The sequence below is a fragment of the Motacilla alba genome, chromosome 7, assembly GCF_015832195.1.
Source record: "Motacilla alba alba isolate MOTALB_02 chromosome 7, Motacilla_alba_V1.0_pri, whole genome shotgun sequence".
NCBI classification, from domain to species: domain Eukaryota; kingdom Metazoa; phylum Chordata; class Aves; order Passeriformes; family Motacillidae; genus Motacilla; species Motacilla alba.
The window spans coordinates 21291259-21312849 of record NC_052022.1 but is presented as its reverse complement, the minus strand read 5'-3'; the positions used below and the strand labels follow the sequence as shown (position 1 = coordinate 21312849).

General features: G+C 37.1%; 1 protein-coding gene across 1 annotated transcript; it reads left to right on the top strand.

The window, feature by feature from the left end:
* The first annotated feature begins 1 nt into the window (after position 1).
* CIR1 (corepressor interacting with RBPJ, CIR1) lies at positions 2–21432 on the top strand. Its single transcript, XM_038142254.1, has 10 exons — positions 2–187; positions 893–987; positions 1508–1581; positions 2739–2752; positions 2846–2901; positions 3224–3272; positions 3450–3567; positions 16696–16802; positions 18255–18340; positions 19872–21432. Exons 1-10 carry the CDS (start codon positions 116–118, stop codon positions 20599–20601), a joined length of 1401 nt encoding a protein of 466 aa, XP_037998182.1. The 5' UTR covers positions 2–115; the 3' UTR covers positions 20602–21432.
* Positions 21433–21591: the final 159 nt, after the last annotated feature.

The window sequence follows — 21591 nt, the reverse complement described above, 5'->3', positions numbered from 1 at the left end:
CCCGCCGACCCGGAAGGCCCGGCCGAGGCCGCCCCGGAGCGCCGCTGTCGCTGTCCCTGTCGCTGTCCCTGTGCCTGTCCGTGCGGGGGCCGGCGGCTCCCGCTTCGCCGCCGCCATGGGGAAGTCGTTCGCCAACTTCATGTGCAAGAAGGATTTTCATCCCGCCTCCAAGTCCAACATCAAGAAGGTGAGGGGGGCCGGGGGTGCCCCGGCGGGGACGGGCTGCCGGCACCGCAGCGGCCCGAGCAGTGCTCCTCACCTTCCTGGGATGGCACCGGGGCTGGGGCAAAGAGGAAGGAGGAGGCAGGGAAATAGTTAAGAAACACTCGAAGCTTCGGGTTTTCTTGTTCCCCGGTGTGTCTGACTGTCGCATTTTCCTAGCTCAGGCTTTTCAACACCTGATTCTCAGAACAAATAGGCGCTGTACCCCGCGCAGGAAAACCCCAGCAGTCACGATGTGCCCTTGCTTTCCCGGTATTTCATGCCTGCCTCGGGCTGGGTGCAGCTGCCCTCTCCAGAACCGTGGCCCATGCCAGGAACCCCCGAGGGGGCTTGGGGCTTGCGGGCGGCCGAGACTTCGCCGAGCAAGGGTCGCTACAGGGAACACAGTGGCGCTCACAGGGTGTTTTCTGAGCCTACTTTTCCCTTTGAGCCACCAAATTTTTTGCTGTTTTTTCTGTGTGTAAGTGTTGTTGGAACTTGAAGTTTCTCAAAATTAATGCTGTCTGAAGTTCATTTGTTAAAATACTCGATGAAGATAATGTATTTTATGTGATCAGAATGGTGATCATCCTTCATTAAGCATTTTCAATTGAGTAAACCTGTTATTTATACACTAAGATATTTTGTAACAGTTTTTGTATTTAAGTAGAAGCTTAATTATTTTAACTAGGTATGGATGGCAGAACAGAAAATCTCATATGATAAGAAGAAACAAGAAGAATTAATGCAACAGTATCTGAAAGAACAGGAATCCTATGATAATAGGTGAGGATTGGCTTTAGATTGCTCCCTTCTTCCTCGTGTCTTGTTTTCATGGTAGTGAAGGTCCTATTGCTGTGAGCAATTTGAAGTACTGTCTCCATTGACTGTAGTAGTAGGAGAGGACAGTGATTCATTAAGTGATGTCTGATTAAGCAGAAGTCACAAGAACTTCTTTAGTAGTTTGTGCCTGTCTTCTGATTGATTTCAAAATATGCTACGTTTCACAGAACAGTCAGTGACCTTGTATAATAATACATTTGTATCACACAAATCTTTTTTTCATAACTCTGGACATACCACTTATCAGTTGAGATTGAAGTGTGTGATTTTTGTACACAGTGGGTCATGCAAAAGCATTGACTGGTCTCTCAAATTGTTTGAAACTCAGATTTTGTTACTCACATTAACAAATGAAAAAATGCTGGTTATCACAACAATTTCACACTGGTTTTTGGGGTTTTTTTGTGAGTGTTACCCATGTGACTGTTTTGTGTGTAACACCCCAACTGCCCTTTTTATTTAGGTTGCTTATGGGTGATGAGCGTGTGAAGAATGGTCTTAATTTCATGTATGAGGCCCCACCTGGAGCAAAGAAAGGTATTGCAATTTTCTTACTGTGGGCAGATAGTACTGCAAAGCCCTTCTGAAGAAATAAACACAATGTATTTTATCTTAAAATAACATGTTCATGGTGAGATAATGATAGGAGGTGTGATTTTTTTAATTCTTTCTGAGAATATCCAGACATATAGATAGATCGATCTGTAGAGATATATATAGATATACATAGTATGTAATAATTTTGATCTCACAAAGCTTTAATTTCTTTCAAAAATAATGGTTGGGGGTTTTTTAAGCAATAGTTCAGTGTGAAGGGAAGACCAGATAAATATCTTTCCAGGAAACAGCATAAATTCTGTCCTCAACCAAGGATGCTTCTCTAGCCAATTATAAAGCCATTGGATGAGGAGGACTAGACCTTACCAGGGCAATGACTCAGACAACACAAACCTGTATTTTGGCCTGCTCTCCTTTACAGAAATAGCAGGTTACTTTTGTTTAAAAGTTAGGCCCATAATTCAGCTTGATGCTTGTCAAACTTCAATAGTCAGAAGTGCTGCCTGACCTGTGTCTGCTGAATCTGTGACTGCTTAGTAGTGTCATAAAGAGAAGTTTCTAAATACCTGGTGGACACTCATATCAATCACCTAATTTTAGCAAGATCTGAATGTAAGTAAAGAACTAATAAAATACATTTCCTCTAAGAGAAAACATCTTCCCTTTAAAATGCATCTTTCCCATTTGCATGAAATCATCTGGAAATGCTTGGATGGACTCATTCTTTGTAGACCGAGTTTTGCAATTATTTAATTTTAGAAGCTCTAATAGTAATCTCTTAAGCTTAGAGGAAATGCAAATTCAAAGTAGCAATTCTTTCTAAACTTTTTTTTTTAATATCTTAAAAGTAAGTATTGTTGCTACTCTTGCAAAAAGCGAAGTTTTTATTTGTGCAACAAATCAGCATAGTTTTAGAAGGTGATTCTGGATTTACAGGATTTAAAGCTATGTACTAGAGGCTGGTTATTTGTAAGTGCACTCTGTTTATATAAAGCTGCTTCCTGAGTATTTGCACTATTGATCAGTATAAACCATAAAATGTTTTTTCCTTAGCTTGGGGGGAAACACCATTTGGATTTTACATATATAATTAATGCATCATTTATTTTCTTTGCATGCTTTCTGAAAATTCAAAGAGGAAACAAAAGAGGTATTTCATTACATTATTTCCTTATGTTTTCTTTTTGCTTGCTTAAAATATGTTCTGAAAAACTTCAAACTTACCATGTTTTCTGTTTTATAGCAAGAAGGAGAGACTGAATACAAATTTGAATGGCAAAAAGTTGCTCCTCGAGAAAAGTAAGATATCTGGATTTTTTCATATACTTTTCTTTTTGTCCCTTTTTTCCCCTGTTTTATTTTTGAGCAGGTCACTTGTGTGATCTTTTCACGTCCTGACACTTCATTAGGAAAACCCATTAACCCAGAACTATTTCCTTGCTCAGCTTTATTTTCATTTGATTTTTACATCCATATCTGAAAACATCTCAAAAACAAGATTTACAGGAATTATACCTCTGAAATGGGTGCACACTTATCAACAAAAGGTAGTTTTGTATATGATGTCTTTTAAAAAATAGTGGTGAATGGAGTGTTTGCTTTCTCTTGTGTTTGTGTACAGATACGCCAAGGACGATATGAACATCAGAGATCAGCCCTTTGGTATCCAGGCAAGTTGCATACATTGTTACATACCTTTCCCTCTGTGGATGTCTGGGGTGTACTTCAAACTTTGTCTGAGTGCAGAGCTTTCACATGGACTCTCTTAATTTTATCATCTCGTTTTCAGTGGGTTTAAAAGCTTCTCTTATGCCTCTTGGTGACTAAATTGGCTGTGTTGCCTTTAGGTGCGGAATGTGAGATGCATTAAATGCCACAAGTGGGGTCATATAAACACTGATCGAGAATGTCCCTTATTTGGCCTTTCTGGAATCAATGCAAGTTCAGTCTCCAGTGATGGTTCAGGTAAGCAGTGAATGGTTTTTAAAGTTCTGGTTAGACATATATTGGGGGAGCTTATCATGTTTCATTTTAGAAGGTTTAAGTTTATCATATTTCAGAGAGTTGATGAAATCTGGAAAACAGTGAATTCCAAATGTAGGATCCACAAGTTTTAGTTAATTATTTCATATTGCAGGGACCTTATCCTCTAATTAGTAACTCATTTAAAAAAGACTCTGTATTGCTTTGATCCTATCTGTGCCTAAAACTGAGAAGCTACAGTGAGACTTTAGATCAGAATGACAAAATTTTGTCACCAAAAAGTAAATGGATTGTCAGAGACTGTCCCAGTTCAGATTTAAGTGAACTGCTTGGATAAGATGGAAAATATCATTATATCTTTGTTAATCATGTGGTAAAAAGGAGAGGTTTGTGGACTTTTTTTAAATATGTAATTGTGTAAGTGGATAAGCAATTGAAACCTAGATTTCCAAATGTCTGGTTTCCCTTCATCTGACTTCTTTTTGCTTCTTTTGCTTTTGCGAGGTACAATTTTTTTTTCCTTCTGTTAGCTCTCCTGTTAATTGAAGGCACACAGCAGTTAGTGCTAGATTATGTTTGAAGAAGTGGGTATGAACATTCAAATTGAATATTTTTTTGCCTACAGTACGTTTTTTCTGTGAGTTAACCCAAGTTGTAATGCTTTTAAGTTTCTTAAATTTGGGCCATGTTAAAGAAACATCAGGTGGCGTGGATGAGTCTTCAGCCTTGCTGTACTGTGCTTTAATGTCACGTGTTGTGTCTTGGATTTTGCAGGGATACCATTTCATTGAGTTGCACACACTCCATGGTTTCTGCTTTTCCTCTGTCTTCATTCAGATTATCTATTTTACGTAGCAATTCCTAGTTTTGTTACATATTTAGGCTACCAACAATCTTGGTTTTCAGAATTAGGTCACACAGATACATGGTTTTTTTGGGATGAGGCCTAGAAGAGTTGAGTTAAAGGAAATGGTGCCTCTTACTCTCCTGTCTTTTTAGGCATTGTCTGATGATTATGCCGTTGTATTACTCATCCCGTAGTTGACTTGCTCAGCCTTTCTGTTCAGTTGCTTATAAAGTTAAATCACTTTCTTGCATGATTCTTATCTTAGAAAAAAATTGTGCTTAAAGCATTTGTTGGTGGTAGAATTATGTTGTGTAGCTCTTGCATGTCAGAGATGCTTTTGTACTACAAAACTCACTGTCCACACCTCAGGTCAAATGATGTGGGTCAATTTTAGGGGTGTTTGGTTGAAGAAGCAGAAATTATTTGTTCATGCTCACACAAACCTGAATATGCATTCCTTATTATTTGTTCCAGTGTAATACTGACACTCTGTGGTGTCAGTAGAAGAATAACTGCTTGTTTCAAACCTTACTGAACTATCTGTACAGGTGTAGGCAACGTTTGACTGCTGTGGGTGTATCCCACTTGAAGAGATGTCCCCCAGACGGCTTTTCAAACCGTCTTTCCAAGCGTAAAGAGAGCATTTAGCATATATAATGAGTTTTGCATGAAGGAAAATGGTGTAAAAGTACTTAGGTGTTCTCAGACTGTGCCAGTGCCCTCTCATTTTCAACTCTGGAACTTAGAAGACAGTGTGCTATGCTGAGCTTAGACTCTTGTAGGCTGAGGAAGGATTTTTCGGGAGTAGGGGTGGGTGACAGATCAGGATTTGTATATATAATTTGTAAGACGCTGTTCTTGAATTTGAATAGTCAGCTGTAATGATACTGCTACTTTCTCTTTCTTGCAGGGAAACTATGTAAGAACACTGTAGGTAAAGCTTTAAGTTCTTGATTTAATAGCAAATACAAGGCTTAGAGAAAGTGGTAATATTAATTACAGCATCAAATAAAAGGTTGCCTGCTTTTTCTAGCCTCAGGAATACAAACCTTTCATCAACTTTTCTAAAACTTCATCTGATTTAATAACAAGTTAAGTTACATTCCTTTGATGACTTCTGGAAATATGTGTAAATGAAGCACTGCAGTTAAGTGACAACACAAATTCTATTCTTGAATTCACTGCTTCTCTTAAGACTCATAGTTCATCCACATGGTATGCTAAAGTGTATGCCAAGTATTTTTTTAAAAAGTATGAGGTTTTTTGTTGCTGTTGAAACCCTGGCAGTAGTCCTGTGTTAGCAGGGATGGGAGCAATTACTTTGCATTGCTGAGAGTTCAGCCCAGTTGTTAGAGTTCTGCAGATCCACAGTGAGCTCTGCTGCATCTGTTTCCACCTCCAAGAACCTTCTTCTGTTGCTCTGTGCAGTACACCTCCTCAAGCTCTCTTTCTTCCTGCTTCTCTTTATCAGTAATTGCATGCACTCCTAAGGTGCTTTCTAGACTAAATTTCTGATTATTTTTTATTGCTTTGTAGTACTGCAAAAATATCCATTGCCACACGTTCTTTAGACTGGTTAGAACTCCAGAAAAAACTACTTTGGAAGGGACAGAGACTTTAAATTAGATCATCCTTTTATGAAACTCTTCTGTGTTTTGTGAACTGTTGATTAAAAAAAAATCCCTTGCACTTGAAAGAAGTTGAATTGCACATTAATTGCTTCCCAAGCACCCCTCCTCCACGTGTCACAAGTGTCTCCTCATGCTGGTAAAAGCCATGGAAATAGTCCACAATTTTCATTGTTTGTGGTTGTCAGAAACAGGAAAAAAAAGTGCAAAACAACTTGGCCTCTAACGTCAGGTAGAGTTCGTTCAATTTTTCTGAAGCTGTTCATTTCTAAAATGTAGAGGTTAAAACACATGTCTCTGAACAGAGCAGTGAATAGGGATTTCAGGGACAGGCAGTGATTACTGGTAGTATACAGCAGGTCTGGGATGTGTGCTAAATTTATTTGACTTGGCTTTTTCATAACTCAGTGTGTAAAAATACATTTGCAATGAACTCTCAAAAAGTTGAAAAACGTTTGGCTAAATTATTACAGCATATAGTACTTTCAAAGGTTAGAAAGTATTGCCATAATGTGGAAGTAGTCGTAAAGTTCTTTCTAGCTGGTGTTTCAGGAAATTGAAATATAAATATTGTCTCATAAAGGAAAGGGTACAGCTAAGAAATACAGATATAACAAGGAAAATTTCATTACAGTAGTCAATGTACAAGAATTCCAATTAGTTTATGAAATTAATTGCATTAGAAGGACCAAATTTAAGTTCTAAATAATTAAGCATTTTTTAAAAGAGCAAATCTTTGGAATTATTTATATTCTTTGGAAAGAGCTCTATTGCTTTGAAGTTACTTACTTGGTACTTCTTTATTTCTTCTGATTTATAATCTTTTCATCCTCACAGAAGTCAATCTTACATCCTTTTCATGCAAATTGAGTGGAATAACTTTTTTTGGCATTGCGTGGTAGTTACCCTAGCTAAATTTAGGTTAGAATTCTTCCAACTTTGCAAATACTCTCCCTTGCAAGAGCACACCATGCATCAGCGCAGTGCTGGCAGGCTCTGGCCCATGTGCTGCTGAACATCCTGGCTGGTGATGAATCTCTGCCCAGTCAGGCTGTGGGAACATTGGGCTTCATGGTTCTGACTCTGGTGTGCTAAGGACACTGGCATCACTAATTTCTGCAGAAGTAGGTTTTAAAAATGGTCTGGCTTCCCTGTCAAAGATTTGTAGCAGGCCTTGATACAAGTTCAGTTTTTGTTTTGTTCTAATTTATTCCTGCTTCAGAAAGAGTGAAACAAAATGTCTTGTTTGGGACTCATTATTTTTTTCAGCATCAGAGGAAACATTTGACTGCAAATAAATGAAAGAGAATCTCGTGTCTGATTTAGTTGACTTAACTAAAGTTCCTGCTCTGTTTCACCATAGGGAAAAAGAAGAATTATTGACTGAGATTTCCCCCCCCCCCATCATATCCAATATAGGTTTTTCTTTCCCATAAATCTTACAAGCTGTGATTCTGTCATTTCAGCAGAAGAATAGCTGTCTTTTAATCTGATGTGAAGACTACATTGTAATGTTCCTCTTGACACATATAACTGGTTGGCAATTGCTGTGTTGGATTTGGTGTTGAATATTTCGTGTGCAAAGACCAGTCACAGCCTTCATTTTCCTCCAGTGAAACTGCTGCAGGGCAGAGGGTGTCTGTGGCACAGAACTGTCTTCTGCTGTCTTTCAAGATCTGACATACATTGCAGTGCTTCAGCAAACAAAAATAGGTACAATCAGTACCTTAGCTTGGGCATGGTGGCTTGGTTATTTTGCTTCTGGGACCATTTTACTAATCTAGCTGGTAATTCATACAAAAAAATAATAATCTTACCATTAAAAAGCACCTATTGAATAATATCTCACCAGTGACTGGAGATTATTTTTTCAATAAGGCAATTTCAGTGGATGTGGTTATCATGGGATAATCATACCCCTGGGGTACAGCCTTGTCTGTAATCTCCCAGGAGTGTAATTATTGCATGATAACTGCACCCCCTGGTGTTGCATTATTTCTATTATGAAATTCTTAGTTTTAGATATAAAGTAACTTTGATCACTGAAAACTGAAAAGTAGTGTTCGAATGTTCCAGCTGTGAGGCTTACGGGGACCAACTTAGAAGATTTGCTTCTCCTCTACAAAGGTAAATTAGGCAATCAAAATGCTTCTTTGGGCTGAACTGATTTACAGAGTGTTTTACTGATAAAATCCTAACTTTCAAAGTTCACTCCAGATGAAAATACTGGTTGTGCTTCTGACTTTACGTGCCACTGTGTATATATGCCTGTAGAAAATACAGAATGCATACCAGCAAAAAAAACAGCTCACTAGTATCTCAAAGTTTGCCTGTTTTTACAATCCTTTCTTATCATTAACCAGGAGCATCTGTTGGGGTTTGTGAGGTTTCTTTGTGAATCCTGAAGAGCCATTAACTTGATTGGAACAGAGATCATTAAGTGTCCTGTGCAAAGTGTTTTGAAATAATACTTTTGGTTCACTTCAAAATTGCCTGTGACTTTCTTGGTCAGCTGAAGTGAAGACAAACTGGATATTTTTTTTCTTTTCCCTTCTTTCCTGCAAACAGTCTATCCTGTTCAATGATGCTTTGGGCAGATGGGGGGAGGGATTACTAAAAAGCTATGAAAGCTTGAATGCTTACAACTTTTTTTTATACGGTTTTTAGAACAAAGAACCCAGTATCTGTTCCTTTCTTATGAAGAAAGGTATACTATCTTAGGAAGTGAGGCTAGTGTCTCAAATTGTATGATCAGCATGTTTGGAAGTGGGATGGTAAGGTTAAAAGATGTTCTTGCACTCTTGGCCTATGAAAGCTAAGCCTGGAGAGTGCAGGGCATCCTCCTCTGCTGTGGACTACTTTGCATTTTTTACAGCTCACTGGCACTATATGTGAGCCATGCTGTGGAATTGCTAAGGAGAAAGTACTGTAAAGTGCTTAGCACCTTCTGGAAAATTCAGGCAAATTAAGGTAAAATTCTAATGGAGCAATGTGTGTATGTATCTAGTGTCTTATGGCCTACCAAGATAAAGCCACTCTAGGTATAGCTGTGCAGGTGCAGCCTTCTAAAGGCTCATTACCCAGTTCTGGGGTTTGCAGCCTCCCTTTTCATCTCCTGAGTGCCCCTAAACTAACTGTGGGTGTTGTTTCCATCTGTTTGTGACTTAGTGTGTTCCACTGATCTTAAGCTTTTAGGTGAAATACCTTTCCAGAGTAATCATTGAAATTACCAGTCACATGGAGACAGCAAAAAATGAAATCTATGTTTATGTTACATTATGTCTGCATCTCACTGCAATTTCCCAGTGACAAATACAGTACCTTTTTTTCCAACAGAGAAAAGTCTGCATTGTATTGGGAATGCAGGAATTTTTTAAAATATTCTTTTGAATTTGTCATAACCAAGAAAAGGTATTTGAATATATTAACTGTGAATATTTGTATAAATGGTCATCTGTAGAAACGTACAGTGTGTGAAACCTTCCTTTATGATCTGCAGCTGAGACCTTTGATTGTGAACAGTAGGAACCTTAACTAAATCTTCACATAGTTTAAGAACTATCACATTTTAGAATAATCCTCCATTTATGTTTCAGAAGCTTGGTATTTGTTGTGAATGCATAAAATACAGATTCTATTAGAAATCTTGTGCTTAGCATTTAAGCGATAAATATGGATTCCAGTAGCAGTTTGATAATGTTAAATGGCTTTTAGTAGTCCAAAAAAGTAAAAAAGGAAACTCAGGTTTCTCTGAAATACCATATCACAAAAGCATGGCAAATTACACCGAAATTCTGTGCTAAAGTGTTAAATACAGTTAAACTGCAGGCCCTCTGAAGAAGAGCTAATTAAAAGCCAGAGGTTTTAGTCATTGATTTCTCTCAATGCCAACTGCAGCAGTTGCTTTGAAGTGTAAATATGGTCTGAATGCACTCATCTCTGAAATGGATGAAAAAATTATCAGTAAAAGATGATTGATTCTGAATTAGTGGAGGCAGCATGAACTTACTGTGTGTCATGATCACATAATTTTGATTATAGTTCTTTGTCCTGTAGATAAAATAAGTGCCTACTCTCATTTTTATCATAACCTCACTAAAAGTTCACAGACTATGGAGTGTGATTAAGCTCAGTCTGTAATTTTTTTCCATTTTTGCTCAATTTCCATATTAACAAAAGCCATAGAAAACTTGGTGGACAGAACAAGAAAGTATATGGATGTATTTATACAACTGTCTATTCTAATTTTAAAGTTAATTTATCTTTTAAAGCAAAACCTAAAAAGCATTGTATTACATTTTATGTCTTTGTTACTACCCCAAAAAAGGTAGCATTCTGCATTCAGAGTATATTTATCCTTTGTGTGGTTGTGTGCTAGACTGAAACCCACCATCAGAATGTTTTCTAAAGCCTAGTTAATTTGAAAGAGGTGTTTTTGTACTCTGCAGGTATTTATTTATCTGCTTTTCCACAGCAAAGCATGGCTTTAGTACCACTGTTGTGCAGAAAACCATAAATCAATTTCAGTTTGGAGGAGTTACGGCCTCACATGGTCCAAGCTGCCTAGGAGAAGGGATGGTGACAACATGCTTTAGGCCTATCTTGCTAACAAAAAATGTGTAGCAATAATAGAGAATTCTTGAGAGTATCTTGTCCTTGATTCATAAATTAAGTTTTAAGCATGGTAGTGACCATGACATATACTGACACCTATACAATTGACAGCAGATACACGAGTGTGCTATGTTTACATTTTCATGTAAATTACCTCTCTTACCAGCTCAGGAGAAGCGTGATGGTGTGATGATGGTGATGTTTTTAGATTAAAATGATCACATCTGTAAACTAAAAGATATCCCATGCCAGAACACATTTTCAGAAAGGGAGAAAAGCTTGTTCTAAAAGCCATATTCTAAATACTCTGTTTTGAGGATATGCCAAGTGAGCAGTAGTTAAAGGCAAATAGTTGCAATTAAAATGACACCACAAAGAATCTGCTATTTCCAGTATTTTCTATCATTTTCCAGTAACTTTTATATAGTGTACTGTCTTTAATACTGTACTCTATTTAATTTTGTAACAATACATAAAATACAAAACAACACATAGATACAACCATAATATCATGTAGTTCTGTAACTGCAGCCACAATGTAAGTACAACTGCTTACTGTCATTTCCCCTGCCAAAGATAGCAGTAATGTTTGCAGTATTATTGTTTCTTATGTCTTTGCTTTCCATTTACATTCCACAATAAAAATCCATTTAAAACTTGATTGTAAAGAATAGTTCAGTTTGCTTATCTGTACTGGTGACAGTAGTGAAAGCTTTTATCAGTAAATTGGGCAAATACTGTCAAGACTGTGCATCATGGGTAGGTGGAGGTAAAACTGCTAATTTTGGTGATACTGGCAAACATAACTTGATGGTCTGTCCTCACTGCCACTGAAGCTATTGCAGAAAATGTGGTATTTAATCACGGTAGTTATGACAAAGCATTCTAGCATACTGTTCCCTCATACTGAATAATTAGAAAAACTGTGCTTTGTAGGTTGTAATGGAGGCCTGCTAGATGGTGTGCTCCAGCTGGCATTGCTCTCCTAAGGGTGCCCGTGCTTCCTAGAGAAAACATTCTGAAAACAAGAGTCTTAATGCGCTTTGCATTTGTAGCTTCAAGAGAAGTACAGACAGAACAGAACATTTATTGCAGCTATAGGTTTCCCTGGTTTCTGGGACAGGTGTGGGGCAGTAATGCAGGGTGGCAGAGCTTGCTGTAAGGCAGGCACTTAAGTAATTGAAATCCAGAACTGTATTCCCTTCCTGATGGCTTAATAGAAGCGGAACTGATTCTGTTAATTCATGTCAGTTGCGTGATGAGAAATTGGAGTGCTCCTTGTTCTAAAAAAGCAAATTTACAATATGTTATGGAAATCCTAATACAAAATTCTTCTGCAATCCAGTGTAATTGATGCTCATATATGCCTGAGAAAAAAACTCCTTACATCTCTACTGTTTATGTAATTTTACAAGTATTGTAAAGATGCCCCAAAAGCTGTCAAGCTAAGGTTGTACTCGAGTAGTGCGTTGTGAAGACTCAGATCTTCACACTTCATTGCATGTTTTGAGTTTCTATATTTTGTACCCTAAATCTTTGACTGAGCTGTGCTATCTAAATTGTATCCTTAAATAGTGTCTTGAACAGAAGATAACAGAGAGAATTAGTGCAGCAAGAATTTCTGCAGAAAGTAAGAAGCAGGAAGAAACTGTAACATCTTTGCGCGACAGCACTGTTTCTTGAGAATTACAATTGCCAAAAAAAACCCCGTTAAAAATCTATAACTATTTAAGGATGGAGACATTTTTTGTGCAAACCCTTCTATATAATGTTAAGTACCTGTAACTACAGAAAACATAAGAAGATGTCAGTTGTCTTAATGCATAAAAATAAATGTCACATTCACAAGCAATTAATTACACTGTGTGACAAAAAGTTTTTCCAAGACTATGAATTAGTTCTAATGCAGATAAATGGTTTAGTTTTAGCCCAGTGGCATCTGGGAAAGTTTTAAAGATCTTTTTTTCCTTTTTTTTTTTCCTATCAAAATGCAAATTTCAGAAAATAACCTTAACAGTCATTTTCAAAAATAGCAAGGTACTGTATTTGACTTGTTTCAGGAAGAATAAGAAACAGATGATGAAACATTGTAACTTTGAACTTATTTTTAGTTTGCTGATTAAAGAATACTCAGAGACTAGTTGTCAGAAGTTGTAGCAATCAGCTATTTTTATAGGATGCCTGTATCTAAAGTTCTGCCAGCTCATGGTGTAATATCTCTAGATGTTTTCACCTGCATGAGGTCACAGAGGTAGCTTCTTCACAGGCTGTCTCACAAGTCTGTAAGGAATGTCTGCATGAGGAGTTTGATTTTCATAACACGTAAAGGATTTTTGTGCCTGATGTAGGAGTGACTCTGCAAGTTGATGGGTGCTATTCAAGAATAATAAGCTATCATCATAGTCAAAGATTTTAGCCAACCGAGAGCCTCTCAGCTCAGTCTTACCATCTGTTTTACTGTTAATGGCTCAGCTGGAGCATAGGGCTGCCAGGTATACCTAGTACTGCTTTCTGACAGTCTTGAAGGGTGAAGACACAACTGTGGTCATAAGCCAAAGGCAGGCTGAAAAGATTTACCACTTTGGGTTACCAGGCAACCTGCTGGCATCAAGGTTTAAACTTTAACTGCTTAATAGGGAAGCCAAGGACACTTTGGAGAAGTTGCTTTTTTCAAATCTCTGTTAAGTGAGGTTCAGTTTTTAGGGTTTCTTTTACAGGCTTTGTCTCTCCCATTTACATTAGCCAGGCGAAATCCCCTATTACGTTTTATAAAGTGGAAATGAGAATGTGATTGTTTACTCACAGATTTAGGCATCTTTTAGAACTCTGTGAAAAAGCATCTCAAAAGGAAGCATGTTACACGCCTCAATGCTGTCACATAAAATAGCTGTGCTCAGGAATCCTGAGACCTTAACCTGTCACTGATATTTCAAAGAAAATCAGATCTGCCTATCAACATCATTAAAATATAAATCAAAAGCAGTCTGTTGAGGTATGGATGGGAGAAGAAAGTCACCAAGCATTTGTTTCCTTTGATTCCAAACAAAGGAGTTTAATTAGGAGAATTAACATTTTCTTGATTCTTGTTCTGTTGCAGAAAGTAGGTAATAATAGAGACTTGCAGTTAAGCTGTGCAGCCATTGTCAAACATGATGTCTCTCTTAATTGAACTTATCAGCCTGGACTTGTAACCAGGTAGAAAACAATCTCTTTAGACTTCCCAGATCAGATACTGTTTTCTCCCTACTGTGTCTCTGCAGATGTTTTGCTGTCATTGGGCAGCAGAACTTCTGAGACGCTCAGTGGCATCATTGTTCAAAAAAAAGTGTAAGCAGGTAATCTGTTTAATCCTCACAAAAATGTTAATGTTTTTTAAACTGCGAAGATGCCATACTGCAAAGAAGTGTCTTCCATAATCAACCACTCTGGACAGCTGCACATGTCATGCCTGGCTGGGGTCTCCACACACAAGAGTTGTGAAATAGGATTGTGTTTTGACTCTATTTCCATTTATGGGGTTGGTTTATTTTCTGAATCTCTTTTCCTAGTGTTTTCTAAAACCTTTAGTTATAGTAAAAATAACATACTTAATAAAGCTTCTTGGAGATTCTTGCATCTCCTCACAGGTTTGGCTGAACCTAAATGATTGTTTCCCTCACAATTGTCGGGGGACCAAAACAGGAATAATTTATTTCATAAAAAAAACCCCTTTAGTCTCAAGTTTCTGTGGGTGCATTTGATGCAGCTTGTATGCGTCCACAAAACAGGTATAACAGTAGTTTGGTAACTGTCCTTATCATGGTTATACTGGGTTGCAACTAAAATACTGTAGGTGGAGCTATGAATTTCTCATTGACGTCATTAATATACAAGGGAACAGATGCACAAAAATCAGTAGTGTTGTGCATTCATTACAAGCTTTTTCTTAAAAAATAAGAAATTCTTTTGCTTGCCTCTTGCCAGTGTTATGCACAAAGAATGACAAAAAGGTTTGTTTCTGGAAAATAATTTGAATTGTGCTTTTGAAGGCCAATGTGCCTTCATGTCTCTCTGGTCTCAATTCTGACCATAGTCTTCATAGGGACCCACCAAGTTAGGGCTTCTGTCTTGGTTCTTTAGCAAGTCTCCTGTGTAGATTTGGACAAGTTGCATTTCTCTATTGATCTAATAAGACTAATGAGAACAATTAGGTAGGTATTGGATACACACCAAAATGTGTGCAATGCTGAAACACTGAAGAGGAATACCTAAGGAGTTAGTTAAGTTACTTCTGTAGGCCGTGGCTCTTTGAATTATAGGGAGGACTTGCCTTTGAATAATAGGGGTATTCTAGGCTTGAATTGGTCAGGTGTTTTGGTTTCTTTGGTGTGGAGAAATCTTTCACGACTCTATGCTTTGTCTCCATTTTGCTTCCTCATACAGGGTTTTTGACTAAAGTGCATGGCTGTTTTATATGGACTTTTCAAATCAGGGCCTCTTCTGGTGCCAAATTCTGTCAGTAGGTGTCTGTGTAATGTTAGTTTCTATTCCACCCAGAGCAGATTTTGGCAAGCACACCAAGGTGTGGAAATTTGAAATATGCCAAAATGTAGACACTGGGGCCTATATACAGCATTCATTAATTGTGAGCTTACAATTACACTATAACACATAAAAAGAAAAAGCACTTCAGGTAGAGTACAGAGGGGATGGGAAATAACCCCCTACTTAAGAAAAATGTAAACTCCAGGGAAGACTAAAAGGTATCTCATTTGAAAATTCTTTTGCCTGGAAAAATAAGGAACTTGTGAAAAGAATGTCATTAATGCAGGGGCTCCTTAAACCATTTCCAAAGTTTTGTTTTATTCCTTCCTGCTTTACATGTAGACCTGTTTGTTTCTGTAATGTAATATATTATATTCTTTTGAGAAAGTGCTGTATTACTTTCCATATATTTTCTATAGCAAAAATCTCACTTTATTTTTCCTTACTTTTCTGAGTTAAAAATCTCTGAGTTTTATCAGTCTTACAACTAAGAAAGTCTTTTACCACAGAGCAGAATCAGTGCATTTCATAAGGCTAATTAATCTTATCATTTACAGTACTTTACTGAAGTACTAGTGAACGTGTGCTCCATGTCCTGTTTTACATTCCTTTTAATTTAGACTTACCTTACACAGTTCATTGACAGTAAGGTTAGTGAAGGAACTGGGAAGGAAATTTACTGAAAGTGACCTCACAAGAGAGTGAATATTTAGGGTGAAGAAAAAGTACCTAATCAGACAAGTACACAACATTATGATGATCACAGGGATTCAATTAAAGCATACGAGTGAGTTATGAGGTTTGTAAATTATGCAGTCAAGTCTGAATGATCCATAATACATCTTTACTCCTTGTTTGATTCTTGCAAAGAAAAAATCATGTGTCTAATGCCAACACCTACTCTAATGAAAAATACAGCATATTTTTTAAGCTAATGAAACCAGAAATCTCTGAGGAGATAACAGTCTAGAGGCTACATATATTTTGCAATCCCTAGAATAAGTAAGGCCACAGATACTTTTCATGTGTTTTTATATTCCATATGTATTCTTCTAATGTTACTTTTTGCATTGAAGTTCAAAAATTTGTGTCGTTATGAAAAATGAGTTAGTAGTGACATATTAGAGGCATATTTTCTCATTGTGTTAAAGGAGAGGAGGTACCTGAGTCTTATTTTATATGCTTTATTTAGATCCCCTGTGCTTTTTTACTATAATAAAAATATATTACTAGACTTATCTAATATATTGTTTTCAACATGACAAAGTTACATAAGAGAATCCCCTTGTACTTAAAGAAAAATGCAATTATTTTCCATTCTGAATCTTCACACTGCTGTTTTAGAAAATCATATCTGATTATTTGCTCAGCAGAAGATTATTGAGTTGATTTAGCTGTGATTTTACTTAACAAAGCTTCAACTGAATTCCTACTGTGGAGTCCAAAAAAGGTAGAGAGATATAAATGATACATTCAAACTGTGATTTTTGTGAACAGGGCCATCAATGCACCCCTCGGAGCTAATAGCGGAGATGAGAAACAGTGGGTTTGCACTGAAACAAAATGTACTGGGGAGAAACTTGACCGCAAATGATCCATCACAGGTAATATCTTTTTACCAGTAAGCTGAAAATGTCTGTAAATCTAAATGTGATTGCTTGTGAATTGTTACTTAATGTTTTCAAATATGCATATCCATAGGAAAGCTGAAGAGCTATCCCAGTAGAAAAACGTCAGAAAAGCTAGTTTTCCAGCTTTGTTTTGTACAGAATGGTGAATCATAAATTACTTCTTTTTAAACCACATATAATAAATTAAATCCCTCTTCTGGGTGACTAGAAATTGAATTTTTCATAATGGGGTGGTCAGGGCTTCTGCTGCGTGCTTGTAATACAGTGCTGCCCTTTGATGAAGTTTGAGGCAGTATGCACAAATAATTACTGCCAGGAACTATATCTGAAGGGTTTTTTTACTTTTTTTACTTTCACTAGTGTTCCAGTTATTTTTTCTGGGAGTGGAAATGGTTCAATTGCTTTTACTTAGACTGCTCAAATATATTACTAATTGAGGCGCTCTAATAAAAGTGTAAAATGAAAGATTAATATACACTCCTTGAAGTAACCTTTGTTCATATGGCAGGATAGTCAAACCACTAGTAAAGAGGGGATGACCACAAGCTGGTCTTGAAATCTTCAGTAAATCAGCAGTTCATTGTGCCTCCACAGGCAGATGTACGTTTGCCTTTAAAAAAAGCTATGTACCCCCAAAAATGAGTGTAGCATATGGGCACTGTTAAATGATTCGTATTGATATCAGTATGTTTGCTTTATGTTAGGTGTGCTGGGGTTTCTTTGTAAGAGCTTTTTAATCTTTATTTCTTCTTTCGCCTTCTGAGTATGGCTAAAATTAAAAACATCACACTGTGGAGAACTGTGGTGTACCAGATGCACATAATTTGAGGAATTCAGGGTCTTCAGAGCAGTTTTGCTTTGCTGATTGTGTTACTGTATGTAGATTATATGATTACAGTATTTTGCATTGCTAGAAGACTTTGTGCACATTTAAAGACTAATAACACAACAGTGAAGTAGATGTTACACCCATTTTCCTAATGACTAAACCGAGACAGAAAAGTAATTTGCTTAAATTACTCTTGAGTTCGAGCAGGACTAGTGTCTTACCTATTCATCCAAGCATGATAACAATGGAGTGACTTATCCTGTGGAATCGTGGGCTTCAAAATCGGCTCGTTTTTATTAACTATTTGAGAAATGTTTCTTTCCCTAGCAGTGAATTTTTCATGTGTTAGTAATAACTCCTGTTGTATAGCCCCCACATTATAACACCTACTCAGCTAAATGTCAGAAAATGTCAGGGTTTTTCACTTGGTAGTGGGTATTCTGTTCTAACCAGTGTCTTAGGCTGACTTAGTAATACAAATATATTTGTGTCTGTGCAAAAATAAGGTATATAGGGGCACCACTTCTAAAACAGAAATCTGAATGAATATATTATTTTTATCTATAAGAACCTAATGTCATACTGCATTTTTCTAGGAGTTTGTTACAAGTGAAGGAGATGACGATCCGGAAGTTGAATTTTTGAAATCACTATCAACCAAACAAAAACAGAAACTTCTAAGGTAGGTCTGGTACTTAGTGGAGGGGATATGTATCAGTAGTAGTAGTAGTTCTGACTAGTAGTGGTAGTTCTGATGCCTTTGACTGGGGCTCATTTCCAGTTTAACTGGGATACTGAAATACTAATTGGCTCACTAGAGATGCTGTGCTGCTGTTTTAAAATACTATTCTGCACTCTGTTGTTTACAGTATCTTCTTTTCTGATGAAAAATTCTATGCTCTTGTTCACTGGTTTACAACTTGACAAACTTTATCTTCTCCCTGTGGCTGAACTGAACCTGACCCTGTACCCCAAGGCTGAGGTTGGCCCAGCTGCACCCTGTGCTTGTGTCAGGGCTTGCAGCTTACTGCTCCCTGTGGGTCTGAGTTAATGAGGTTCCTGTGCTTTGCTTTTATCAACTGATGTTGTGTGCCTGGTGACTAATGGTTTTTTTCTCTCTTAATTTGCAATGTTATCCTGAAATAATGCCAAAATGTTTAAAATCAAAAATACTAACTACTGGCAGGTAGATCCCATAGAGGCATGCAGATAAAACAAGTTTTTAGGATAAAACATGTCACATATGTGGGGAGTGGGAGGGGAAGCAAGGTGAATGGCTAAGCAGGTAGTAGGTAGGTACATACGGTATTCACATATGTAATAATTCTCTGAAAATAATCCACATGTTTTATATTCCTTTTAAGTAAGGAATGTGTATGTAGATATAGTAATTTAAAGTATTATTTTTGTTTGAACTTCTGCTGGCCCAACACATTGAAATTTTTATAATCCTTTATATTTTAGAAGTTGAAGTTTAGAAAATATTTGGGTCCTTTAGGCTTTATTAGTCTGAAGGGATTTTTTTATACATTGGAAGCAGTTTCACTATTCACTCACTGATTTTCTGAGCATAAATACAGAAAGCAAAATAAAAACTACATGAAAGTAATCTAATAGTATGCATTGCATGTGCATGATGGAATATTGTATATTTACAGATAGAAAATGTAAGTTTCTACTTGTGAAAAAAGAAGTTACTGGAAATATCTGTATTATTTGCCTAAAGAACTCAAAGACCTATGTTTTAGTCTCAGTTTTCATCATTAATAGAAAGTAAATACTAATTGCATTTTTTTCATTTTCAAGATACATTTTTAAAATGCACAAACAAAAGCAGCGATGATTTTCTAAAGTCTCCAGAGCAGCCTGACAAGGAGGAAAAAAGCACTACTGAATGTATTTATTCCTAGTTACAAGGCCCAAATTGGCATCTCTTACTTATCTTTTTGAAAATTAAAGAATTAAAAAATCCTATTATTCCTGTTTTGAGGGAGCAGCTGTGGCTTATATACTATGGGTAATGCAGGATAGAAGTTTTAAAATGAAACTTTGCTGAAAAAGGAAAAGAATTCAATGTGTTTTTTTAAAAATGAATGTATTTACTGTGTAGGTCATCAGAAGTAGTGAACTTTGAAAGACAATGACTGTGTAATCTACTATATCTTAACATGTCTACATGTCTGATTGTGACACTTTTATTTTGAAAACAAAAGGAAGTTGGATCGTCTAGAGAAGAAAAAGAAAAAGAAAGATAGAAAGAAGAAAAAGCAGCAAAAGAAAAAAAGCAAAAGTAAACACAAGAAACATAAGATGAGATCCTCTTCCTCATCCTCCAGTGAGTCTTCAGTAAGCAGCAGTGACAGCGAGACTGACAGCAGAGATAAAGCAGCACAAAAGAAGATGGATTCTAAGAAAAGAAAAAAAGACAAGTTTTCAGAGGCTAGCAGCAGCAGCGATTCAGAAGGAAAGGCAAAAACGAGGAAGGAAAAACTTCATGAAGATCTCTCCAGTAGTCACGGTAACAAGGACAAAGACAGGGAGAAGTACAGGCTTTTAAAGCGAGATAGTTCTGCAGAGAACAACAAATGGAACTCCTGTGAGGGGGAAAGAAAGTCCACAAGCAGATACCATAGCACGAACACGAGAGACACTGAAAGAAAGGAGAAGGATAGTAGAAGCCAAAACATGAATGAAGGGAGCGGGAGAAGCCCGTGCTCAAATCACAGCAGTTCCAGGCAAAGGCACATAAGAAGTCCAAGTCAAAGCCCTGGTGAAGAGCGGCACAGGAAAAAGGACACCAGAAGCCCCAGCACAGATGTACACAGAGAGAGGGGAAAATGTAGAGAAGGCTATGGGGACAAGTGCGGTAAAGTGGAACACAGAGAAAGGAGCAGACGCAGTAGAAGTAGAAGCAGAAGCAGAGAGAGGAAAAAAAATAGATAGTAGAGGGGACAGGTGCAAACAAGAATTTCTCTGGGTTTTGATGAATACCTTTTAACAAGGGCTCAATTACATACTGCTGTTCATTTTCCGACCTCTGGAAATGAACATTTCCTACATAAAGCCAACAGCTTTATGTCTGGTTCAATTCTATTGTGTTGGAATATTTGTAAATCAGGTATAAACGTTAAGGTATTTTTTTACTGTCTAAATATGCTTATTGGCAAATACTTCTTGTATACATGCAGTAATTCATAAACCTGATTTTAGGATCTTAAAATATTTAAAAGCAGTATGTGATACTCTTGGTTTCATCCATTATTTCTGTTTAGATGCAACTGCGAGGGGGATCAGAGAAAGCATTTGAGATAGTTCTGGATCAGATCACTGCTTTAGATATCAAAGCATTGTCTTGTAGAGGGTTTTGTTTTTTTCATACCAAAACATTTTTCTTAAAGTTCCCTGTAAGAGATCAATTTCATGAGTTAAAACAACAGAGAGACATAGTTCACATAAGTGTATAGCCAACATTTTTTGGCCGCCTGCAGTGTACAGCTTGGTCAGGGCTATCTAAACATCTTGACCCCCTGTTGGTATGTGTCAGTACAATGTCAAGTTATTGTTCAATAATCTCTCAAGACATGAAAGGAATATTTACTGCCTCAACTGTTTCAGGTATTTCATTGTTTGTGGTAGTAAGTTAGTGTAAATAGTCATCCTTTTGTTTTCATTAACCTTTTTGTGTTTTTAGTGGTTGTCAGTCATTTTCTGCATACGTTGTTATGAAGATGAACTTCCATAATAAAATACCTAATTCTTTAAAACCAGTAATAATTGTCATCTTCTTCAGAGTTCTGAGTCAGTACAAATGCACAAGGCAACACTTCACAAGGTTTTTATTGCAAAGGAAAGGTTTCTCTGCTCGTTTAGGATGGTAGATGGAAGCACATTCATTAGTGGACACGTGAAACAGTCACTGTGCTCAGTATTCCA